Source organism: Ambystoma mexicanum, chromosome 6p, assembly GCF_040938575.1.
Source record: "Ambystoma mexicanum isolate Mex_15411 chromosome 6p, UKY_AmexF1_1, whole genome shotgun sequence".
NCBI lineage: Eukaryota > Metazoa > Chordata > Amphibia > Caudata > Ambystomatidae > Ambystoma > Ambystoma mexicanum.
This window is the reverse complement of record NC_090935.1, coordinates 44,742,458-44,769,511: the sequence shown is the minus strand read 5'-3', so window position 1 is coordinate 44,769,511 and position 27,054 is coordinate 44,742,458. Positions and strand designations below refer to the sequence as shown.

The following is a 27,054-nucleotide window of genomic DNA, read 5'->3' as shown; positions in this document are numbered from 1 at the left end:
AGGGTGCTGGAGAAGCTGATGATATAGACTGAAGGTGATGGAGGTAGGGAAGAAAGAGGATTAGGCAGGAGGGTGCTGGAGCAGTGGAGGGCATAGACTGAAGATGATGGAGGTAGGGAAGAAAGAGGATTAGGCAGGAGGGTGCTGGGGCAGTGGAGGGCATAGACTGAATATGATGGGGTAGGGAAGAAAGAGGATTAGGCAGGAGGGTGCTGGAGCACTGGAGGGCATAGACTGAAGATGATAGAGGTAGGGGAGAAAGAGGATTAGGCAGGAGGGTGCTGGAGCAGTGGAGGGCGTAGACTGAAGGTGATGGAGGTAGGGAGAAAGAGGATTACGCAGGAGGGTGCTGGAGCAGTGGAGGGTATAGACTGAAGATGGAGGTAGGGGAGAAAGAGGATTAGGCAGGAGGGTGCTGGAGTAGCTGAGGGTATAGACTGAAGATGATGAGTGTAGGAAGAAAGAGGATTAGGCAGGGGGTGCTAGAGCAGCGGAGGGCATAGACTGAAGATGATGGAGGAAGGGAAGAAAGAGGATTAGGCAGGAGGGTGCTGGAGCAGCTCAGGGTGTAGACGGAAGATGATGGATGTAGGGAAGAAAGACGATTAGGCAAGGGGGTGCTGGAGCACCTGAGGGTATAGGCTGAAGATGATGGAGGTATGGAAGAAAGGATTAGGCAGGAGGGTGCTGGAGCAGTAGAGGGTATAGACTGCAGATGATGGAGGTAGGGAAGAAAGAGGATTAGGCAGGAGGGTGCTGGAGCAGTGGAGGGCATAGACTGAAGATGATGGAGGTAGCGAAGAAAGAGGATTAGGAGGAGGGTGCTGGAGCAGTGGAGGGTGTAGACTGAGGATGATGGAGTAGGGGAGATAGAGGATTAGGCAGGAGGGTGCTGGAGCAGCTAAGGGTATAGACTGAAGATGATGGAGGTATGGAAGAAAGAGGATTAGGCAGGGGGGTGCTGGAGCAGCAGAGGGCATAGACTGAAGATGATGGAGGTAGGGAAGAAAGAGGATTAGGCAGGAGGGTGCTGGAGCAGCTGAGGTTGTAGGCCGAAGATGATGGAGGTAAGGAAGAAAGAGGTTTAGGCAGGAGGGTGCTGGAGCAGCGGAGGGTATAGACTGAAGTTGATGGAGGTAGAGAATAAAGAGGATTAGGCAGGAGGGTGCTGGAGCAGCTGAGGGTGTAGACTGCAGATGATCGAGGTGGGGGAGAAAGAGGATTAGGCAGGAGGGTTCTGAAGTATCTGAGGGTATAGACTGAAGATGATGGGGGTAGGAAGAAAGAGGATTAAGCAGGGGGTGCTAGAGCAGCGGAGAGCATAGATTGAAGATGATGGAGGAAGGGAAGAAAGAGGATTAGGCAGGAGGGTGCTGGAGCAGTGGAGGGTATAGACTGAAGATGACGGAGGTAGGGAAGAAAGAGGATCAGGCAGGTGGGTGCTGAAGCAGCTGAAGTTATAGACTGAATATGTTGAAGGTAGGGAAGAAAGAGGATTAGGCAGAGGGTGCTGGAGCAGTGGAGGGCATAGACTGAAGATGATGGAGGTAGGGAAGAAAGAGGATTAGGCAGGAGGGTGCTGGGGCAGCGGAGGGCATAGACTGAAGATGATGGAGGTAGGGAAGAAAGAGGATTAGGCAGGAGGGTGCTGGAGCAGTGGAGGGTATAGACTGAAGATGACGGAGGTAGGGAAGAAAGAGGATTAGGCAGTGGGTGCTGAAGCAGCTGAGGTTATAGACTGAATATGTTAGAGGTAGGGAAGAAAGAGGATTAGGCAGAGGGTGCTGGAGCAGTGGAGGGCATAGACTGAAGATGATGGAGGTAGGGAAGAAAGAGGATTAGGCAGGAGGGTGCTGGAGCAGTGGAGGGCGTAGACGGAAGATGATGGAGGTAGGGGAGAAAGAGGATTAGGCAGGAGGGTGCTGGAGCAGCTGAGGGTATACACTGAAGATGATGGAGGTAGGGAAGAAAGAGGATTAGGCAGGAGGGTGCTGGAGCAGTGGAGGGCATAGACTGAACATGATGGAGGGAGGGGAAAAAGAGGATTAGGCAGAGGGTGCTGGAGCAGCTGAGGGCATGAACTGAAGATGATGGAGGTAGGGAAGAAGAAGATTAATCAGGAGGGTGCTGGGGCAGCAGAGGGCATAGGCTGAAGATGATGGAGGTAGGGAAGAAAGAGGATTAGGCAGGAGGGTGTTGGAGCAGTGCAGGGCATAGCCTGGATATGATGGAGGTAGGGGAGAAGGAGGATTAGGCAGGAGGGTGCTAGAGCAGCTGAGGGTATAGACTGAAGATGATGGAGGTAGGGAAGAAAGACGATTAGGCAGGAGCATGTTGGAGTGGCTGAGGCTATAGAATGAAGATAATGGCGGTAGAGAAGAAAGATGATTAGGCAGGAGGGTGCTGGAGCAGTGGAGGGTATAGACTGAAGATGATGGATGTAGGGGAGAATGGATTAGGCTCGAGGGTGCTGGAACTGTGGAGGGCATAGATTGAAGATGATGGAGGTAGGGAAAAAGAGGATTAGGCAGGAGGGTGCTGGAGCAGTGGAGCGTATAGACTGAGGTTGATGGTGGTAGGGAGAAAGAGGATTAGGCAGGTGGGTGCTGGAGCAGTGGAGGGTATAGACTAAAGATGGTGGAGGTAGGGGAGAAGGAGGATTAGGCAGGAGGGTGCTGAAGCAGCTGAGGGTATAGGCTGAAGATGATGGAGCTAGGGATGAAAGAGGATGAGGCACGAGGGTGCTGAAGCAGCTGAGGGTATAGACTGAAGATGATGGAGGTAGGGAAGAAAGAGGATTAGGCAGGAGGGTGCTGAAGCAACTGAGGGTATAGACTGAAGATGATGGAGGTAGGGAAGAAAGAGGATTAGGCAGGAGGGTGTTGGAGCAGCTGAGGGAATAGATTGAAGATGAAGGAGCTAGGGATGAAAGAGGATGAGGCAGGAGTGTGCTGGAGCAGTGGAGGGCATAGACTGAAGATGATGGAGGAAGGGAAGAAAGAGGATTAGGCAGGAGGGTGCTGGAGCAGTGGAGGGTATAGGCTCAAGATGATGAGGTAGGGAAGAAAGAGGATTAGGCATGTGGGTGCTGAAGCAGCTGAGGGTATAGACTGAAAATGATGGAGGTAGGGGAGAAAGAGCATTAGGCATGAGGGTGCTGGAGCAGTGGAGGGCATAGATGTAAGATGATGGAGGTAGGGAAGAAACAGGATGAGGCAGGAGGGTGCTGGAGCAGTGGAGGGTTTAGACTGAAGATGATGGAGGTAGGGAAGAAAGAGGATTAGGCATGAGGGTGCTGGAGCAGTGGAGGGCATAGACTGAAGATGATGGCGGTAGGGAAGAAAGAGGATGAGGCAGGAGGGTGCTGGAGCAGTGAAGGGTGTAGACTGAACATGATGGAGGTAGGGGAAACAGAGGATTAGGCATGAGGGTGCTGGAGCAGTGGAGGGCATAGATGGAAGATGATGGCGGTAGGGGAGAAAGAGGATGAGGCAGGAGGGTGCTGGAGCAGTGAAGGGTGTAGATTGAAGATTATCGAGGTAGGGGAGAAAGAGGATGAGGCAGGAGGGTGCTGGAGCAGTGAAGGGTGTAGACTGAACATGATGGAGGTAGGGGAAACAGAGGATTAGGCATGAGGGTGCTGGAGCAGTGGAGGGCATAGATGGAAGATGATGGCGGTAGGGGAGAAAGAGGATGAGGCAGGAGGGTGCTGGAGCAGTGAAGGGTGTAGATTGAAGATTATCGAGGTAGGGGAGAAAGAGGATTAGGCAGGACGGTGCTGGAGCAGTGAAGGGTGTAGATTGAAGATTATCGAGGTAGGGGAGAAAGAGGATTAGGCAGGACGGTGCTGAAACAGCTGAGGGTATAGACTGAAGATGATGGAGGTAGGGAAGAAAGACGATTAGGCAGGAGGGTGCTGGAGCAGTGGAGGGTATAGAGTGAAGATGATGAGGTAGGGAAGAAAGAGGATTAGGCAGGGGGTGCTGGAGCAGTGCAGGGCATAGCCTGGATATGATGGAGGTAGGGGAGAAGGAGGATTAGGCAGGAGGGTGCTAGAGCAGCTGAGGGTATAGACTGAAGATGATGGAGGTAGGGAAGAAAGACGATTAGGCAGGAGCATGTTGGAGTGGCTGAGGCTATAGAATGAAGATAATGGCGGTAGAGAAGAAAGATGATTAGGCAGGAGGGTGCTGGAGCAGTGGAGGGTATAGACTGAAGATGATGGATGTAGGGGAGAATTGATTAGGCTCGAGGGTGCTGGAACTGTGGAGGGCATAGATTGAAGATGATGGAGGTAGGGAAAAAGAGGATTAGGCAGGAGGGTGCTGGAGCACTGGAGGGCATAGACTGAAAATGATTAAGGTAGGGGAGAAAGAGGATAAGGCAGGAGGGTGCTGGAGCAGTGGAGCGTATAGACTGAGGTTGATGGAGGTAGGGAGAAAGGGGATTAGGCAGGTGGGTGCTGGAGCAGTGGAGGGTATAGACTAAAGATGGTGGAGGTAGGGGAGAAGGAGGATTAGGCAGGAGGGTGCTGAAGCAGCTGAGAGTATAGACTGAAGATGATGGAGGTAGGGAAGAAAGAGGATTAGGCAGGAGGGTGCTGAAGCAACTGAGGGTATAGACTGAAGATGATGGAGGTAGGGAAGAAAGGGGATTAGGCAGGAGGGTGCTGAAGCAACTGAGGGTATAGACTGAAGATGATGGAGGTAGGGAAGAAAGAGGATTAGGCAGGAGGGTGCTGAAGCAACTGAGGGTATAGACTGAAGATGATGGAGGTAGGGAAGAAAGAGGATTAGGCAGGAGGGTGCTGAAGCAACTGAGGGTATAGACTGAAGATGATGGAGGTAGGGAAGAAAGAGGATTAGGCAGGAGGGTGTTGGAGCAGCTGAGGGAATAGACTGAAGATGAAGGAGCTAGGGATGAAAGAGGATGAGGCAGGAGTGTGCTGGAGCAGTGGAGGGCATAGACTGAAGATGATGGAGGTAGGGAAGAAAGAGGATTAGACAGGAGGGTGCTGAAGCAGCTGAGGGTATAGACTGAAGATGATGGAGGAAGGGAAGAAAGAGGATTAGGCAGGAGGGTGCTGGAGCAGTGGAGGGTATAGGCTGAAGATGATGAGGTAGGGAAGAAAGAGGATTAGGCATGTGGGTGCTGAAGCAGCTGAGGGTATAGACTGAAGATTATGAAGGCAGGGAAGAAACAGGATGTGGCAGGAGGGTGCTGGAGCAGTGAAGGGTGTAGACTGAACATGATGGAGGTAGGGGAAACAGAGGATTAGGCATGAGGGTGCTGGAGCAGTGGAGGGCATAGATGGAAGATGATGGAGGTAGGGAAGAAACAGGATGAGGCAGGAGGGTGCTGGAGTAGTGGAAGGTGTAGACTGAAGATGATGGCGGTAGGGAAGAAAGAGGATTAGGCAAGAGGGTGCTGGAGCAGTTGAGGGCATAGACTGAAGATGATGGCGGTAGGGAAGAAAGAGGATGAGGCAGGAGGGTGCTGGAGCAGTGAAGGGTGTCGACTGAACATGATGGAGGTAGGGGAAACAGGGGATTAGGCATGAGGGTGCTGGAGCAGTGGAGGGCATAGATGGAAGATGATGGCGGTAGGGGAGAAAGAGGATGAGGCAGGAGGGTGCTGGAGCAGTGAAGGGTGTAGACTGAAGATTATGGAGGTAGGGGAGAAAGAGGATTAGGCAGGAGGGTGCTGAAGCAGCTGAGGGTATAGACTGAAGATGATGAAGCTAGGGAAGAAAGAGGATGAGGTGGAGAGAGAGGTTGACATATAAATCAGGCTGCAGTTGATGGACAGGTCGGAGATTGAGAAGGATTTGGCCATCTTTGTGTGACTTCACTAATCCCAACGGTGCTATATGCCAGTGCCCACTCTGCGTGGCATTAACACATGTGACATTCCTTGTTAGTGTGAGGAGAAAACATCCGATAATGGTTTGGAGGCAGGCAGGAGACCTTACATTCATTGCCTGTTAGTGACCATGCCAGCTTTTAATGCCATGATAAATACTAGTTATCCTGTGCACCCAAAAAGTCACCTGATTCACCTGCAGCCAAGAGCCGACGGTAAATCGGACCCCACTGGCAACAGATTCCCAGTATTAGACGCACAGCCATTTAGTCCAGCCTAGTTTCGTTTATTTATTTGTATGGCGCGGCCAAACCCTGAGGTAACTGGGCGCATTAGTGTAATTAAACAAACATAGGTTACACAATCACCAAATATTCAATGACAATGATAAAGAAAACAGTGGAAGAACATGCTGGAGCGGGCGAATCTACAAGCAGCGGGAGCATTGTGAGAAAGGCACGGTTGTGGTATGGGCTAGAATGGATGTCCTGGGAAGTGCTACAGAAGGCTAAAAACCTATTATAGATGCTGAGTCTACCATTACCGGTGCCGGTAGTACCGGCAATGCCACATTCCATATTCCGGTAATACCGGGATATCAGACGCCGGTAACGGTAGGTCCGTTTGGCAGTATCCGGGGGGATACCGGCAAACCCATAATGACCCTCCTTGAGCATTGATTTGTCGCATCTGCTGCATCACGAAGACCCATGTCTATGGAGCTCTGTGGGTGTCATTGTACCCCAGCATTACATCATGGGCGATATTGAGAAAACAGACCCAGCCATGGCTCACCGTCAGGACTGCATCGCAGGCCATCTTAACATTCACTCAATGCTGCAGGGGCACCAATGGAGCATGAGCTCCACCAACTTATGAGAGGGTGCTATGCCATAGACGCATCACCTCCTGCCACTCACCATAGATGGGCTGTTGGGCAGGAAGATAGGCTCGGGCACCTCTCCCGCAGGTGCATCAAGCAGCATCCCGGGCACCTTGGAGAATGATGGCTAGAACATGCAATGCAGCATGCCCACAGTGGGCCGATGTGTGCCAGTGGCACAAGACTGCCAGCCTCAGCAGTGGAGGGTTTGCAGTTCTAATGGATGTGAACCTCATTCAGGGTCTATAGGTCTGCTATGCTGTCCTGGTTCAGGCAATACAGGATGATTTATCTGCCCAGATGTCATGGAGAAGGCCTCATGTGTGGGATGGGGTGGATTTACAAACTAAAGCTTTAACAGACAAGCAATCAAGCTGGTATTTTTTCTGTAGCTTGTTTCTCAAGCTGCTCATTATAATGACACTTTAAAAGCGCTTGATTATTGAGGAAGTAGGGTGGCCCAGAGAATCAGGCAAAATAGGACAATTCTGTACATCTGGCCACTGTGCTTAGTAGTAGTAGTGGTAGTCATTTATATAGCACCTTTATCTCATTAGTATGGCCTCAACGTGCTTGTGGTGGGAAGCCATTGGGTGACTGAAGTCCTAGGTATGGGAAAATTGTCTGAAGGCTTAGAGCGCGTGTGTGCATTTGGCTGAGATAAGGAGTTAGGGAGGCTGGCCGAGCTCCATTAATTAAGCTACCCATGAGGCCAGGCCTGTTGAGGGGTGCTGAGTGGAGAGGATTATGTGCTGTGGCAAGAGAATCGTTATGCGTCCAGCTAGACCGAACTTTGTCGTAGCTCATCACTGCATTCTGATGGCAGCGGTGATGCATAGATGTTTTTATGGGAGGGCAAAAGGGGCACTTGCCCCGGGTTCCCACATTGGAGAGGGGCCTCACAAGCCTGCCTGATCTAAAGTGGTAAGATTGCATTATTCTCCAAACTTGAATAGCACACGCCAGGATATTTGATGGCGTGCTGCTGAGGCGCTAAATCTATTGCCTGCTGTCTGTACATTCTGCCTTGATAAATTCATAACGGAATGCTTCCCTGTGTTCACTGTGGTACACATAGTGTGTGTGTTCGTACAGCACCAACTTCTGTAGCATTCTTTACTTCCTGTGGGAATTATATTGATCATGTGCAATAGCCAAAGTTGAAATGCATATTGATAAATTGAATGCCACAATGGTTCAGAAGTTAGCTCAGTGTGTTAAACACTCATTGCAGTTATATGTGTTCATATGCAAGATTAGAATAGGACATTCCAGAAAGGATGGCTGAGCCTTTCTTATATCTGAGGTTTATAAACCTGCCTGCGTGTGCACTTGGCTTTGCAGCACGACACGTGCTATGATCAGCAATGCATCTGCACCAGAGAGGGGCTGCTATAAAAACTAATATGGCACCGGTGAAGGTCTAGAAATTGGTTTGTGTGGATGGGGTGTTGTAAAACCTAGACAATCACCTCCAATGATGAACATAAACTGATAGTCCAAGAGGTGAATAAGTATCCAGATTCAAGATTGTGGAACCAAAAGGATCACACCGAATGAACATGATGTATAGATCCTAGACGAGAAATCAATAAAGAAAAGAATTAAGTGAACCTTAAAGTGTAAAAGATGAAGATTACGCGGTAAGAAGTGCTACAGAAATCAGAGGTATGACGTATGTGCAGACGCTGAAACGCAAGATAGATCAAGTCATTGTATAGGCTAGCTATAGGTAGTAAACACAATGCAGGTGGAGGCTCTCTAACCTGAAGTCAAGAATTGAGAAGTCAAGGTCAGCTTTCTACGCTGAAGAGGAGCGTGTGTGCAGAGGATGGATCTTCTCACGTTAAGGTGCAAGAAAGAACACAAAGGATGCCGAGTCTTCATTCATTTAAAACATTTAAAAACTTGCAGAATGAACAGAATCGTGGTCTCTTGTCACGTGAGTCGAGAATTGAAATAGGGCTTGACCTTGGAGTTCCCGATACCATAGTGAATGTCCTCACTCCCGTTGCATCGCCAGGACAAGAATACTCTGCAAGGCCGAGTACAAAGAGAATTTCATGGCAGAAGGCACGGGTGATGAGAGATGTTGGGCTAATTGGGTGGTAGGGCAGCGTCATGCCCTATCTACTTGCACCTGGTTCTTGGCTTACGTGCTGCTAATTTAACCGAATGTTCCAGATATGGCACAAGAATTCCAAACCAATTGTATCTTTATAGCTTAATAAACCAATGAAACAATGTGTAACTGATTTTTCTTAAATGACACATATGAAGAGGGAGGCATAAGTTGTCCACCTGATATCAGACAGCCAATAACAAGCCTAGCTCCGATATGATTGTATACATATATGTGCCCCTTCACCAATCCCAACCCTTGATAGGTGTTTCTCTATTGCCATGTAACATGATGTCATTCTGATGTATAAATAAGTATATACTTGTATTTTTTGTGGATATCACAGAGGGAAATGACAGTACGTCCGTTAATGTTCGTTGTAAACTCCCTGTTTTAGATAATTGCTAATAAAACAGCAACTTGCCATCTTCTTGAGTTTGTCCGATTATTTGGATTCAGAATTATTCTGGTGTAATCCCATCCAGTAACAGATGCACGTTCCAAGGGCCATAAGCTCATCTGGTAGAAGAGGATGGTTTCACATCTAAACTAGTTTGACTTCAACATTTTGGACGATCGGGCATCCTCTGCTATTAGCCAGAAAATCGTGAAGTTTCCTCGGGAGACTGGCCGATAGAAATAAACTTGCAAGAAGTACCGAGACGGTGGGCAGGTCCCTCTTTGAAGGAATCCCTGCTCAGTTTCCACGGGCGCTCCACAGACGGAAGGCAAAGTGGTCAGATTGGAGGAGGAGTGGGTACCAAAGGCCCTGAGTCGATTAAACGGATGTAAATAGACTAAGGGAAATGGCAATATAAAGGGGCGGGGTTGTAATATTTTATAAAAATAAGGGGGTAACAGGACATTTTGGGTGGACAAAGGAACTCCAAGGTAATCCTATTTCAAGGTAGATAGAGAAGACATCTCAAATTCCAGTCGCAATATTAAGAGAGAGAATACACACGGTTAGGACCGTGGAAGGTGACGTCTTAAACTCTGTACGGGGCCATATAATTGAATACCTCTTACTATAAATGATTATAGGGAAAAGAGAAGGTGATCACATAGCTTGTTTTTAATGTGTATTGTGTTATCATTTTAATTATTATTTGATGTGTGAAGTTTTGAAAAGTGATAAATTGTGAAGGTTGGAAGTGAAGTTGGTTTGAGTTAAGTGTAGTGAACGATTTGCGCCAGTTAGAAGGCAGACAGGTTGTTGAGACAAAAAAGGATTGAGCAACGAAGGACCTTACAGCTTAAGAAATCAACGAAACACTGTGTAACTGATTTTTCTTAAATGACAGGCATAGTTGTCCACCTGATATCAGACAGCCAATAACAAGCCTAGCTCCTATATGATTGTATACCTATATATGCCCCATAACCAATCCCAACCCTTGATAGGTTTTTCACTATTGCCATGTAGCATGATGTCATTCTGATGTATAAAGAAGTATATAATTGTATTTTTTGTGGAAATCACAGAGGGACATGACAGTACGTGCATTGATGTTCATTGTAAACTCCCTGTTTTAGATAATTGCTCATAAAACAGCAACTTGCCATCTTCTTGAGTTTGTCCGGTTATTTGGGCTCAGAATTATTCTGGTGTAATCCCAGCCAGTAACAGATGCACGTTCCAAGGGCCATAAGCTCAGGTTAGTAGAGCTGAATAAAGCGTTGATGATGTGTCCTGCTTTGTGAGTGGGAAGGGATATTAGTTGGGTCAAGATGAAGGCTTCCAAGTTGTTTGTGACAGAATGGGTCATGGGGTTGGAAGGAATGTGAAACCAGATGTTCAAGTCTCCTAGTGACGGATGCTGAATTAGGGTGGCTGATAAGGAGTCACTGAAGGAGACTGCAACATTCCTATTATAGCCGGGGACCTGTATAGAAGTAGGAGGCTGTGGATGAAGGAGTGGGGAGACGTGCATCTTGACTAGCAGTGGGAGGGTGGGTGTGCTAATGTGGGGCTGGAGGGAAGGGGGGCAAGGTCAGATGAGGGGCCAGGGGAGAGGAAAGTGGGAGATTCAGAGGAAGAGACGGGGTAGGTAAGATGTTTGTAGGGTTAGGGAGTTTTGGGGGGAGGAGATGAGAGCTAGGGTAGGGGAGGTAGGGTAGTGAGAAGGGACGGGTGGGTGGCTGATAGGGCTGATGTTCTGGATAGTAGACCACCAACGTGCAGCTCTGTCCTGAAAAAAGTGAGGTACATGGAGAGGGTTGCGAAGGATTGGGGGAGAGTGAAAGGACGAGCGTTGAATAGGGAGTGGTGGAGACAGTACTCAAGTCGAGGGTACACGCGAGGGGACAGAGTACACCCACTTTTTTCATAGGGTGGACTCTACCCCCCCCCCCCTCCATCTAAAATTAGAAACAAAGAATGTCTTCTTTGAATTTATGAATGAACACCAATCTCAGGGCTCAATCCGCGGTCGTCAGATTCGCAGGCCGGACACTTCACCACTGCACTATATAAAATGATGAAAAATTCTCAACAACTAAAGGTGTTATGTCACATGTCGGTACTGCATGTTCCAGGGAAAACATTGGTATTGGTTGTTAGAGTTTAAAACATGCCCACCTTTAAACGTTTTCAAAAACACTATTAGAAGAAAATGTCCTCTCTTGGTTTTGTGTGTGTGTTGATTTTATGAAAGGAAAATGCCATTCGTCCTGTGCAATTTGGGTGGTTATGCAAATCCAATTCAATGATTTGTGCATATTTCACCTTGATATGCTAATTTCTGGCAACATCACGTCCCATTGCATTTGTTAATGAGTCCCCCCAATTCTATTTTCTAGCACTGGACCCCTGGGTGTAGAGGAGAGGAGGACTATGTGTGTGAGATGGGGAGGGGCAGGGGGCAGAGGAATGATGACATATCCTAATGTCCTCTCCTTAATGGAGGGGAAAGGGAACATCATGCGAGTGTGATACATTACATTGCAGTCATTTTAAAAGCGAGTCATTCTTTTCTGCACAAGGTTAGAGTGTCTATTAGGGTAGGAGTAATACAGTGACAATAATTAAATAATGATCCAAAGGGTGGAGGATTCTATTGAAGACTGTGCAGTCAGCTAAACGATTAAGAATCATGTTTCATGTTATCTTGCATTTGTATAGCACCTCCTGCCATGGTTTATGGCTTCGAAGCGCTTTGCCTGTCTGGTATAATAGAACATTCAGTAGTCTTAGGGAGAAGCAAAGTCAGGTAGATTGTTGGGATGAGGGCGCAGGATTGATACGATGCTCAGGAAAGCATGAAAAGGAAAAGGTAGAGGCGCTATGTGTACAATTTGACTGAAATGATCATAATAATAATTATTTAGCATTTATATAGCCCTACGAAGCCTCAGGCATCTGAGCGCTATTTATTATTACCCACGGTGTGTGGTGCTCATTTATCAACTTCAGAAGGATGAAAGGCTGAGTTTGGCTCCGCCGGGATTCAAACCTGCATCGGGATTCAAACCTGCATCGGTGGGCTCTGCACCGGTGTTAAAGCAAGCACTTTACTCTCTATGCTATCTGACCGGCTAAGGAAGTAAGTAAACAGGCTTTGCAAACTGCATTTTCTTGGGCATGGTTTTTCTACATGACTTGGGTCACAATGACACTGTGGAAGGCTCAAACTCTGGCTTTAAGCACTTTGGGCACACGCCTAGGGTTTTGGTAACCGTGACATAAATGCAGAAACCCAAAAAAGTTTACATTTTATTTTTGCTCGCTTTTTAGGGAGCTTTTAAAAACTTGGCAAATTGGGATTACTGGCATAGAACCACTCAACTCATGGTACTCTATGGTGCGCAGTGCTGATTTTGATTGGTTATTCATAATGCGCTTAATACGAACCTGTGTTGCTTCGTGTCGTCTTGCTTCCAAGGCGAGCCCGTTGCCCCTGAGCTATCCTCCTGAGTCAAGGGGAGATAGATGGAGAGGAGTTATTCTCTGTACATGGGGAGGGGGTATGTATGGAAATCACTCAATGCACGGCCAGCCTGGGCAAGTTATTTTCTTTTTTTATTGTATTTTTTGCATTTATAAGTAGCGCCCAAGACCCGGGGGGGTAGCACGGCGCTATCATGTTGAAGCCACGCCCAAGAAAACTCATGTGGCAAAGCCCTTACGCGTACTTCCTTCGGCCCCCAACAACTTTATTGATAAGAGAGCTAAACATTCGCTGTGCTCTTGGTCCAGATGGTGTAAGGCACTATATATTAAAAAAGAATGCAGAGGATGGTGGCATATCAGCTAATACCGCTTTTATACAAACAAATGGAAGGTAGTTGCATAATGGTGGCTGTGTATCCTCCCAGTTCCCGAGCTGCTGTGGGGACAATTAACCAGTCATTTGCTTTTCAATATTTGCCAGCATTGCAAGTGACATGGAAAAAAGCACTTTATATACCTGTGTATGGACTTCAGTGCTGCTTCTTACAGACGCGTCATCGAGTCTTATGGAAAATATGGGAAACGTTGGGGCAGCATAGTCGCTTACTCCCCAATGACACCTGTATGACTGTGCAGTGCTGTATTGGGGTCATCTGGTGCTCAATAAATACCCTGATAATAATAATAATAGTAACTGTTGGATAGAATAATGACAGACAGTAGCCTTCTCCAGGGCCGTGTTTTGGCCTTGGTTTATTTGACCTGCTTTTGGCTGACCCGCCCTATAGCTGCTTAAAGGTTCATTTTCTTCCAATTAAAATCAAAGCCATCATTATTCCATGTACAAAGGAGATACTCCCATCTTTGACCAGATATCGCTCTGCATAGAATGCTCAATTAATTGGCCTTCTGCTATATTAACAATCATAGTACCAAAATAAGAGCATTCTCAAACAGTAGCAAAACAGCCACAGTTTATTTGGGGAAAGTATAGTTGCCCTTGGTCAGGTCCTCTAAGGTCTTTGGCACCGAGTTCTTCTCAACTAGGAGATAGGCGGGATCCGGGGACAAAGGGCGGTCACACAAGATGCACAAGGCAGAGGGCAGCCTAGGAGAAGCCATCCCCTCAAGGGCACTCTTTGGCCCTCCTCCTCTGCACATTGCTGTGGGTGTGCAGTGCCAGCCCCTCCTTCCCACTGGGCAGACCCCACATCCCTCTTCCTCCACCCCTCCCTCCCCATGTTCCCCCATTCCCCTTTCATTCACCTTGCTGCGCAGTGCTCCACATGCAAATGCACCCTGTGGTCTGCAGGTGGGAGAGTAGTGCATTGTGCATCAGCCTTCAGGCAGAGTTCATTTGTGCATCGTGCTCCAGCCCTGCGTCCTGCAGACTCACTCGGATGAGAGGGACATTTAAACTCTGTTCTACGTAAAGCTACATCAATGATTCAAGGCATGTTGTGGTTTCATAGGGTAGGACTTTTTTCACACATCTAGTTTGGGGACATTTTTCTTCCACCCACATCAGATGGCACAAGTTGTATTTCTTTATTAAAGTTGATTTTATGAAGTTGGGATCCCCAATGAAACAATATTGATTGTCTGCAGCCTCCCTCCCCTTGCAGGGCGAGCAACGTGCAGAGTTGTACAGAAGGTCTATGTATTAGTAATAAATAAATAAATAAATAAATCAATTTAAATAAAAACACACTTTATACATCTATGAAAACTGGCTGTATCACTTCTCAATGCTACATTTACTTTAATAGAGACTTTTATAAACACACACATCGCCACCTATACACTTGTTTTACCCTGAGCGCACACCCACCAACGATCGAAAAATGTATGAGGGTTCAGGATAAAGCTTCCAACAAATGATATCAACCCTGCTTACCTAAATCTCTCCACGTCTTATTAATTGAAAATATGCACCTCCTTTGTCCCCAATAGACATGTGAGCATCTATTTTTATTGTTTTATTTGTATAGCACTCAAACAGCCCTCAGGCATCGTGGCGCTGTTAGAGTGGTTGGTAGGCTCCTTAGTTACAGTGGTACAAGCAAGGAATTTAAAGATATAGCAAAGGTAGGTGAATTGATTGCATACAGTGAGTGTTGAAGATAGGCAAACGCTAGGAGAACTGGAAGCAGTGGTAAAATAATGAGTTACAGTGTGCATGGCTTAACATGTGAGGTGTACGTAGTTCATTAGGTGCAGAGAACATGGCTAACACCCATGTCAACTGAGACCTTTAGTTAAACAACCAGGTTTTGAGCGCTTTCAGCAGTGCACCTTGACCTTTAAAAGAAGGGCTATCACACTGCTTCTTTGAATCATCCTTTCAGTCCTTTACAGAGCCATCCAGATGTGTGGTGAAGGCAGGTGTTCCAAGGTAGAGGCGGGCTCAGCCCTCTAACCAGCGCAGGGACCATTGGTGAAAAGTGAGAAGCCAACATGGCTCTGCCAGCGCGATCAGACCTGTATAAAGTGTAGCCGCCATTATTCCACTCGCAGAATCACTGTGACCCAAATGAAGAGCTCGCTACCTGGCAAGGTAGTGCACAGGCCAGGACTCTTCATGGTCAGAACTGAGGTCCAGAATAGCGAGAAACACGTTGGCAGACAACCAACTATAAGGTGAGGGAAGGACTGTTTCTTTTTAAGACCCTAACTCTTAATTCCCATCTAATAGTATCCCTGATTTATCCTTCCTGGGTAGTTATTGCCGAGTTATTCCCCTGGCTAGACCCTGCTAAATGTATTCTTTCGTATTTTGTCTATGCTTCTTATGCACAATGTATTCTTTCGTATTTTGTCTATGCTTCTTATGCACAATGTATTCTTTCGTATTTTGTCTATGCTTCTTATGCACAATGTATTCTTTCGTATTTTGTCTATGCTTCTTATGCACACTGTATTCTTTCGTATTTTGTCTATGCTTCTTATGCACAAAGTATTTTTTCGTATTTTGTCTATGCTTCTTATGCACAATGTATTCTTTCGTATTTTGTCTATGCTTCTTATGCACAATGTATTTTTTCGTATTTTGTCTATGCTTCTTATGCACAATGTCTTCTTTCGTATTTTGTCTATGCTTCTTATGCACACTGTATTCTTTCGTATTTTGTCTATGCTTCTTATGCACAATGTATTCTTTCGTATTTTGTCTATGCTTCTTATGCACAATGTATTCTTTCGTATTTTGTCTATGCTTCTTATGCACATTCCACTGCCTGTGTGTTGAGCTGCCTGTGGCTTTCTGCAGGACTGGAATCCAGAAAGCAACATTACTAGTGGGAGAATCAGGGTATTTCTTACTGGGAAAAGCTAAGTGTAGTCTCCCTCCCCTCTGAGAATGCTATACTGAGCAGAGGCTCTGTCTCCCGCCTCTGCCAGGACATGCACGTATGGCGGCCATCTTAGACATGCAGATGCGTCCTGTTCCCGAGAGGGCGCTGCCTAACAGACCCTGCCTGTTCACACCTCAGAAGCTCGGTTCAACCCACAGCAGTGATGGGAGTCATGCTCTACTCTTCTTCTCTTCTCTTTTCCAGAAATTCTTCTCGCGAATTGCGGATCCCTTCTGGGTCGGGATTGTGAACAACGAAAAGAGATTCAAAGGGCAGAAGGATTTAATGTAAGTAAATTGGGAAACAGAGCCATAAATCATTTGATTCAGTGCCTCTGTGGTACTCATTGGTCTGGACCATACTGCAGGAAACAGGCAAGACAGTAAAACATTACATATAATGTATGGCATCACTCATGTGCCAAACTCCCTTATACAAAACTGAGAAAGAGCAAAGAACCATTGCGCAGATTATGGGTGACAATCTACTGGGTGTAAATGCTGTGACGCAACGTATGAGCCATTCAGGCTGGCGTGCCAATCCTGCCGCACACTCGCTCGCCACCTGGCTCTCTCACTGCCCAATTACTTGCGCATTCACATGTGCATAACGTAAGGGGGAATAAGGGTGTTTGGCAGTGACCCCGTTCCTTTAGATGCCCTGTCCCCCACCAACATTTTCAACAAAGTTACTCGCGCACCAGTAGATAAATATTTCTTTAGGGAGTTTTTCTCACATTGAGAATCCCATATTTTCCTAGTGTGCCCTGTGTGTAGTCGTGGTATTTATTGTTCTTCTTGGGCTGCCGATGTATATTTTTAAAGGACATATAAATATCCCAACACTATGGGCTTTGTTACAAATTGGGTGGTGGCTGCTAAGCAGGCAGCGTTTGGCCTAATGTCTGCCTAATCATGGTCAACACAGAAGGCTGTCTGCAGATCAGTCATTTATTTTATTGTGTCAGTTGGATTATCATTAAAAGCTTAACACATATCTCATTTCCGCATTAACAAGACAAACAAATCATTATTGACATCAAACTTTAAGAACAGATACATACATTAAATCCTTCTAGAGTTAAAAATATACATATCATTTAAAACATCTTTAGTTTTCTCCTTTAAAAACATCGACATAGGGCCTAACATTTTTTACCAAATTCACTCTAAAAAGAAACTTGTACAAAGCATCCATTAATGCAATGGGAGTAGCATCAGAAGCCCATCCCATTAAGACTCCTAAAGGGCTCCTCTCAAGTCTGAAGCACACTTCTCTTAACAGATAGTTTGATGACTACTTAGGGCGTCTCATTCCACAATTAGGTCCCTCAGTGTTTCAGTAGCAACAGAGCAATGCCGACAGACAGGTCCCTGAACTCCAGACTCCTTCCATACAAAACGATTAGCACGATTTAAATCGAAACCTTCCATGAAGGATATTTAACTAAATAAAACACCTGAGTTCCCAATAGTTTGTGACATTTGGCTAAATCTTTATACTTTTTATAATCGCTCAATTTGTCACACATACCACATGTTTCACTCCTGGTGGGGTTCTTAAGGAAATCACACAAGCTGAGACCCTATTTTTTATGACTGTATTGCACATACCCCCTCTTGAGAGTTAGCCATTTTTGCTACGCCAGTTTTAAAGATTACATTTAAAGAATGTGGTGGAGGATTAACAAATTTACCGCACAAGAGTAGGAGCTTCCAGAGTTCGGTTGCATTCAGGGAAACGCCCAATTCCTAACGGAAAGCTATCAAGAGACAGTTTGTAGTAAGGCAAGAGTGCCTCACCAAAGCAGGCCTTCCATTAAATCAAAATCAAGGGACCGACGGGTATCTCCAAGCCAAAGCTAATCGAGGGGACGATCTTCCTCTCATGACACCTCAATACAGGCTTCAGGGAGAATTTTCCAGGGCGCCTCTGCAAGTGGATCATTTGGGAAAGTAAATGTCTGGCTTTATCCATGAGACATTTAACCTAAGCATTTTTATTACCCTGCAAATTAATTTGAAATCCCAAATAGTTCATCATCTCATTAACCAGCTCTATACCCTGTCCAGATAACTTCCAGACCTGGTTTACAGCTTTCCTACCCACTTTAAATATCAATACCCTGGATTTTAGTGCATTAATAGTGATGTAATTTGCCTTTGACCGTTGAGTAATTACCTCCACAGAAATGTGCTAATAGAGTCAAACCTGTAGCAAGCAGTGTTGATATCACATATCTCCAATGAAGTCCAATGGCAGTCCAAATGGATGGAGCATATCATCCACTCAGAATAATGCCCTGGGTCTGTACTGGGTTCCTCGTCCCCGCACTAAACATGTGAGGGGGCTAGATCTACCCCCGCCCTACGGCTGGGTTATCTACTGATGGTGTTCTCATGCCACTTCCAGTACATCTCAGGCCAACCAAGTTCAAAGTCCTACGACATGTCTGAAATAAAGCTACCACAGTAAGGTTTTATACATTATCCTGTTCATTGATATCAAGTCAGGTTATTGCAGCCCTCGGCACATCAAGCCATCTTCGCCATCCTCAGCCAACTGTTTGGTCTGGAACCTCCAACATCACCTGCATTTTCCCCGAGCACTCCACAGGCCACATTCAGGTTCCTTGTTCCATGTATATCTCACCTGGGATATAACAGTGTCCATGGCCCGTTTATCAATTAACTCATCAAGCACTGCAGATAGGATTAATCCAGTGTGAAGCAGTATACGTATGGAAGCATTTTGACTTTTTTGTTAATTTAATTTTTGTATTAAGTGTTTAGTTACATAAAACCAGGGGCGTTGCTGGGGGGGGGGCTAAGGGGGCTATAGCCCCTGATCTTTTGGTTGTATCCCCGGATAGAATCCCAGGAGCTACATCCAAAAGACTAGCTAGCCCCCAGTCCCAACAGTACCGACATCAGCTTAGCCCCTGGTCTTTTCCAGACCTAGCAACTCCCCTGCATAAAACCTTAAACACTGTCAATTGATACATTTCACATGAATAATTCATGGAACATTACACTTAAAAATACCTATTACACATTAACAATTAAAATATTTACATTGATAATTCATCGGACGGTATATTTGGAACTAAGTATTACACAGTTCAGGCAATTCATTAAAATCAATTTCATTTTCTTATTTCATTATAGCAATTATCAATTTAAAATAAGTGTAGAGTTATATATGAAGCAAGTGTATCTTAGTGACTAACTTTCATCAGCTTCTCAATTTCCGGCCATATGTAATATACAGTATAATTCAAGTCTAGTGCCAGAGAATATGAAAACCCATGTTTGGTCGCTCTGCAGATTATCTAGAGGGAAACGCAAGTGGTGGTATCCTTTATCTAAGATATGGCTGATCTTAGAGCATTGCGTTAGCAAATGTCTATCAGTTTCCACCTCTAATTCACACAACCTGCAAATATGATCGTCCCAAACAAGGTTCTTGCAGGATCCCACTCTACATAAAGTCGGGAGAAAGCCTAGGTCTAAGAGTAACATAAAACACCTAATCTTTCCATCTCTGATAGTCTGGAGATATTTGAAGGGGCATTGATCGGAAAGGATTGGAATACATATCTCTTATAAAGCGTTCTAGTTGAGAGATTTCTAAAATCCTTGTCCCTATCCCATATCCCTGCTTTTCCTTTTATTTTTTGGATCGCAATTCCAATATTGTCAAACGTTTTTAAATCGCAGCAACTCAAGTCTAAGAACTGAAGCACATCTTTCAACCAATTGTTTAGTGCGGTTTTGGGGTAAGGTTCATGCATAAAGAGATCAAAATTATTATACATTGTGTTTAGCTTATAAATAGAACTGCGCTGTTGATTTTCTTAAGAGTGCTGAGAGCCATAGTACCCAATTCACAGCGATCGGCTTCTATGGGAGTGCAAGTCGGTAAACCAAGAGATCGTCACCATCATTTCCCCTCTAACTGAGCCAGCTACGCGGTCTCTGTATCCATAAATATCTCGAGACCATAGAGGATGCTCGCGATAATACTATTTTTGTAGGCTTTCAAGAGGCTCTCCATAGAATGGTCTTCCGTGGATCTTATATATTGCCTTATAGCGTTAAATGTTTTGAGAATTTTGGTGATAACATAATTACCTAATCTATCACCATTATCTGTTTCAAGGAAACGGATGCCAAGGTAGGTGTATCTGTCTACTCTTTCAATCAGTTCATTTACGATCTTCCAATTAATAGTTTTTATTTTTTTATTTCTTTTATGGAAGATCATGATTTTTGTTTTCTTATAGTTTATTTCAAGACCATTTACTCAGGAAGATGTCTGCAAGGCTGTTAGTATTCTCTGAAATCCAATCGGGGTTTGATCTAAGATAAGAGTATCATCAATGTAGGAAAGCCAAGAAACTGGTTGCAGGCCTGTCTCAGGAGGATAGCTCAGGTGCAACGTGGTTGCCTTCGAAGCCAAACGACACGGATTCACCACAGGTTCGATCCCCGTGTCCGTGCTTTGAAACCTCAGGGTATAAGCACGTTATAAATAACCTATCATATCATTCTCGAAGGGGAAAATTATGACATTTTGCTACATTTTCTTGAAGGTCTGCAACATAGAGATTATAGAGGAGTGGGGTCAATGCACAGCCTTGTTTAAATCCATGATTAGTGGATATGGACTCAATGAGGAATCCTTCCTGATTAATTCGGACTGTCATAGAAGTATTAGAGTACATTTCTCTCATGAGATGCAACAAGGCTGGGCTAAGTCCCCAGTACTCTCGTTTTCCACATAGGTGTGCTCTGTTGACCATGTCAAAGGTGGGGCCTTGTAGACTATCGAACAGGCATACAAGGTCCACTCTTTGTCCAGTTTTGCCTCATTTATCAAGTGGGACAGAGTACAAAGGTTAGAGAGTGTGCTGAAGCCTTTTCTAAAGCCTGCTTGCTGGTTTTTGAAAATGTTCTTGTTTTCTTATCCACTGGTTAATGTGCTCCATGATGATTTGTGCAAAATATATTTCTGAAAAGTATTTGAAGCACCGTCGCCCATACTTCAGGATCTGCTTTTAGTATAAGGTTTGGTATTACATCAATGCCGGGGGTACTAGATGGCTTCAGCTTCACAATCAATCCCTTGATGTCCTCAGACGTACACATAAGATCTCTATTCATAGATTCCGATACTCGAGTGTGATTATGGTCTATATTTTCATTTAAAGAGTTATATAGGGTCTCTATATGTCCAATCCACGCAGAGGCTTCAGCAGGATTAAGTTCTTTCTCACCATCTGTGATTTCTGTCCAAGAGTTATATAGAGACCAGACTCTCTGAGAATCAGAATCTTGTAGAGCTCTAAAAACATTTTGCCATTGTATTTTGTGTATTGAGGCTTCATGATCTCTCACCCCATTTTTGCATTTAGTTTTTAGTTTATTGAGCAGTTCCCTCTCTTGTGTCGCCTCCAATTCAGAGCATTTTATTTGTTTCTGCTCTTTATGGTAAACAATCTTTTTCTCTCTAATAATTATGTCAAAGGGATTGCCTGAGCGCACATTCCTATTGGGATATGTCTTTTTCCCATAGGATGGCATATATGAGTATGCATCTTTTATCACAGTTTCTATACATCTTTCATGATATCTAAGCCTGTCCATCTTGGTCAATTCTGTATTTAGTTGTTGGTTAAATATCCCTATATTGAAATCATTCCAACAGATTCTGTTACCAGATCTATTGGCACTTATGTCTCCACGGATTCTAAGAAGACTTCTTTGGGGATATTGTAAGGTAAACATCCAAATGGCATGATCACTGAGTTTGTTTTGTATCAGCCTGAATTCACTGGTGTTTGCAAAAGCCGCCGCAGGCAGCAGAAGCGAATCTATCCAGCTACATGCACGCCCATTGGTCCAAGTATAAGCAGGAATCTTTGGTTCCATATGGCTTGTGGCTAGCTGGTAGAGACCCTGTGTGGCCATAAAATCCCACCAAGGGGCAGCAGAGGGGGAGGCCATCGGGGCTTTTGAGTAGATAGCCTTTACCCCAAATGTATTGGAAATAATATGATCTATATGTAATAGGTCACCCATTATTATATATAGCCCTTCTTTATTCTGGGTGAGCCAATCATGTATAACCTTTTCAATAATCTCCATAAAATCAATAGGACTTCCATCTTCTGGGGGATTGTAGATGTTGATAATAAGTATCAGAACAATCGCAAGGTACGGTTCAATCATTACGACTCCAGTATAAATGGGCAGCCACTAATATTGTCTTCTTTTAGTATTAAGTTGTTTCTTATGTCAATTAAAAGGCCACCAAAGGGTCTCACGGTTAAGTTGCATCTTGCAAATCTTTGGATGATATGATATCCATCAATGGCTCTCATACGCCATGTCTCCTGGAGCACAATTATGTTAGCTTTCAGGAGGAACTTGATGCCCTCCTCTTTAGACACAAACGAGTTGAAACCCCTAGTATTCCAAGGTAGGATTTGGATGGAGAGCTGATGGGGCAGTGAATCAACTTTTACTAGACCCTCTTCCCATATATTGTAATTTTGGGTAGTTGTTGACCTGCTATAACCAATGGCTCCCGCCACTTTCTTAGCTATTATTTCTATGCCCCTGTCCGTTAAATTTAGTTCACCTCTCTTCCCGATTAGCAGGCTTTTTTATTAAGTATGGTAGGTCCTACATATTTTATGAATTCATAGCCAAGCTCAGCAAAGCGAGTTGTATGAAACATAATTTGTTAGATTATTATAGGGGACGGAATGTGGAGCCAAGCCCAATTAGCTTCCGTCATGGTTTTGGGAATTTCACTGGTGGAAAATTGCTCTAAAATGAGGAACTCTATGGATGATTTCCAGTCCATCGGAGTGATTATGGAATGGGCGCTGTAGCATATAACATATGTGTTCACAATCTTTATCTTTCAAGTCTTGTTTTCATTGGAAACTATCCATTCCAGGAAGTCTGTCATATTAGGTTTCCTTTTTACAAATTCTCAGTGTTAGTCCTTTGTATGTTGAGTGAAGTAGCGGGAGGGTTTAATCTGGTACCATCACTTGTGATAATACAAATATCTTTACTGCCAAGTATATTTGGCTCCAGGTTTTTAATGGTATCTTCAATGGTGGCTTTTTTCTTTTGGTTTCTAATCCACTTATCTAGTGGGCCAGGGAGTGGTATATTTTCAGTATCTTTCCTAGAAACGTTTGGAGGTTTAATTGTAATTAATGTGTACCCTTGATCGGTCTCAGTGCAAGTTATGCTGTCACTAGAGGAAAGTGCTAAAGACTGGGATACATTATTGCAGTTTTGTAATTTTACCTGCTTATTTTTGGCACCTTTTTTCTTGTTTTTACTGCTGATATTTTTTTGTTTCTTAATCACTCTCTTTCTATTAGTGCCCTCCTCCGCTATAGGTTGTATCTTGCTTGGCTCTTCATTTGGTTTATCACAGGTCAGTGTCACGCATCTTTCTATCGTAGGAGTATCCTCAATACTTATTAAGGATGCGGATAGTCTCTGGTCTGCCATCATCTTCTGATAGCGTGAAAGAGGCGAGACCTAGAGAACCCGAACAACTAATCATCCTTTGGGTGCTACATGGGTAGGAGATGATAACACCATGTCAACCAATTTTACTAGGCCCTCTTTTATTGTCTGTTGGTCTTTTGCTAGTTTAGAGCAGATCGTGTACAGGGCTTTTAGGATGATTAGTTGTTCGGGTTCTCTAGGTCTCGCCTCTTTCACGCTATCAGAAGATGAATACAAATCATTATGTCGTAAACTGGAGTGATGATATGAGTCAGCTGCGATGCAAGCTAGATCTGGGGATATAGATAAGTTGGTAGAGGTACTAGGTAGAGGGTCAATTTGCATTATTCCACCTTCGTTAGTTTGCGCATTTAATTGAGTTGCAGTAGGGTCATTTGTGGCATTTTATAAATTTAGAACCAGGTTGAGCAGGGAATTATTATCAATAGGGGGAGGTCAGAGGTGTTCACCTGTGGAGAGGTTTCATGGATGGACCATGCATTGCAGATATAATATCTTGTTCGCTTGGTTTCATATTGCAGTTCTTATGAAGTTTTAAGTAGGTGATTATTTTTCCCTGCCTTAGCGATGTTGAGGATTCCCCAGGCTTACTCAACAGTTCCACAATCCCTGCCTTGCCTTTCTGCTTACACCTATTTTTTTATTAGATTGTTTAGCGATTTTAAGTTGTTGTTTATTTAATGTACCTGTCTAACTCACTCCACTGCGTAAATGGTTTCTTTTAGATCATGCCAGCATACTAAAGAGACGACCTAATTATATATTATTATTTGTATAAACTAGTACATCAAAGAAAACAGTATAAAAGTAAAATATTATTTTCGACACAGTGGCAACCAATGTTTAAAGTGATGGTAGTATTGTTATTAATTAGTCATCTTAGTTTTCTAAAAGCACATCAAGAACAGATGTTAAAAATATTAATATTAATAGAATATACTCAATCAATTAACCTGAACTCAGTGTATTTCTCAAGTGATTTGAGTCAATATTTCTAATAGATGCCTTGTTCTAGGCAGGGCATTAGATAAGGGTTTTTGGTCTGGGAGCGAGCTCAAAAGCAGTTGTCTCGCAATCTCTTGAATAGAAATAGAGTTGTCAAATGTTATGTTTATTTTGGAAGTTCACATGTGAGGAGCTCAAAGGATGTGTCTTCAGTCACTCCTCCATTAGGATACCAAGCTGAAAGATGTTAGCCGGGCTGGTATAGGTAATGTTTCTTTCGAAGGGATCACATGTGTGGGAGCTCAAAGGAAAAATCCTGCAGTCACTCCTCCAACAACGTGCCAGGCAAAAGAGTTAAGGCTGATGTCAGCGAGATGTAGGCAAAAGATAACTTTCAATTTAGCTGCAAGAGAGCTTCAAGGACAAGCCCGAAGTCTCTCTCATGCAAAAAGCAGGCCTTGGAAGAATTCACTGGCAAATGTTCAGTAATGCCCTGTCAGCAGATCATACAATTGGATGTTTCAATTCAATTAAAGGAGGCAGCACGCAGGGCGCGATACATGTTTCCAGATATTACAAATGCAGCCGCATTGCAATTAGGAGAAGTCACAAATGTCCTGAGCTTTAATAGGCGGCTCGGTCAAACTTACATTAGTGTTCCAATTCAGTTGAAGCCTCTCCATATAGTCTTTAGGTGGTCGGCGAAATCAGATTTAGCCAGTCAATGTTTCAATCTCAGCTACCAGCCATCAGTCACAAGACACACTGTCCCACACACCATGACGTGCTCTGCGCCGGCGTGTGGGTTAAGTAAGGTGGCTCCTCCTTTTCCCAATAGGCAGAGTAAACAGAACTCCATGTAGCAATGAAGCAGCAGGGCCAACAAGTAAGACAATGCATTGTGCCACACGCTGCGCCGTGCTCTGCGCTCTGTGCCACCTTGTGGTTTAAGTAAGGGGGCTTCTCCTTTTCCCAAAAGGCAGGGTAAACAGACTTCTGCGTAGCAATGAAGCAACAGGGCCAACAAGTAGGACAAGACACACTGTGCCACAAACAGCTGACATTCAGAAAATAGACTGTTTTCTAACATTTCAGCCATGGATTTTTATGGCTTATCTCGCACAAAGGTTAAGTAACACTCTGCTAACATCAATTAAAAGCAGCATAGGCATTTTAAAAGTAATGGGACGACATGGAAGGGAGGAGGGGTGGTGCTAAAGGGATCTCCCATTGCTGTATATCCTTTGTTGCAATGATCTGCTACAACCTAAGTGACAGGTAAACATCAATAGGTTTATGGAGCTAGTTTGACATTGTTATCGGTAGTACATTGCAAGTAAAATTTTATACTGTTTTTTTATCTCATTTTATCCAGTTTTTCATACATCGATTGGGACGTGCCCTATGTTTCTGTCAGAATGTATGATGGATATTGTGCAGTAATCACCATTGGAGCTTCAGCAGCACTCCAGTTGAGAGATTGTAGATTCCATTACCAATGGATATGTGAGCAAGCAGCCATTCAACTGCACTTTGGCGAGGATCATCCGCTTCCAGCTGTATCCTGTGACTCCGTGAAGTATACGAGAAACCCTTAGCAGACGGCCTTACTCTGGGAGAGGCCATGGAGGGTGGCAGTATGGGACATGGCCTTAAATGTAGCATACCTGTGTCAGGTCGCATTTTGTTTAATGTTGTTTGGTGCATCTCATTAGTCCTGCTCTATCTATTGACAAATCCTCTCGCTACGCTTCACCTTAATTCAGAGCCTTCATGTGGTGTAAAGCGCTTTACATGTTTACGATTCATGGCTCTTTTGCCAGCTGGTCGCTAACATGTGGCTAGAAGTGTGCAAGTAGGGATATCATGGGACCGCCATGCTCTGTCTGATGGATCGCTGTGTGTCATATTTCAATGGTCCAAGGTGTATATTCCATAACCAGGCCTGCACAATATTCTTGCAATGTATTTAATCTCTTCTAGGAAAATAAAATGTACTCAAAAGCTACTCTCTGCTTGGAATTATTTTAGGATTCACACGCAAGTATGTCAATGCTTTACTGTATGCGCACAAGGCAATCAGTACTTTCAGTGATAGACAAGATCACCATTCATGTCTATTGTTATTACTGGGCCTATGCCTAAGAATGCTGCACATAGTATCCAGATCGATGCAGCCACAATCGAAAATGTCTTATTCGAATGGATGCAGCTCCATTGCTTACGCTTACATTTAAGCTATGCAAAACCACAGTCTCTTCTATGTGTCTTTGAAATCAAACTCAAAATCCTGCAAACTGTTTCACGGTTTTCCTGATCGAAGTCAAGTACAAGCTTAAAATCTGGTTCTCCAATGAGATTTATCTGTAGCAAGTTAACCGTAAATCACTGAGTTCATAATCGATAAGGTCCCAAGGACCGTGCAAGATTATCGC

General features: G+C 44.5%; 1 protein-coding gene across 1 annotated transcript in view; it reads left to right on the top strand.

Annotated features, from left to right (window-relative positions):
• LOC138511190 (killer cell lectin-like receptor subfamily B member 1B allele A) overlaps positions 1 to 26,627 on the top strand; it is a 78,715-nt gene extending 52,088 nt beyond the window's left edge. The window contains exons 5-6 of the mRNA XM_069626701.1: positions 16,317 to 16,399; positions 25,995 to 26,627. Of these exons, the coding sequence (XP_069482802.1) occupies positions 16,317 to 16,399; positions 25,995 to 26,217 (306 nt within the window). The 3' untranslated portion in view covers positions 26,218 to 26,627. The remainder of the gene's footprint in view (positions 1 to 16,316; positions 16,400 to 25,994) is intronic.
• The last annotated feature ends 427 nt before the right edge of the window (positions 26,628 to 27,054 follow it).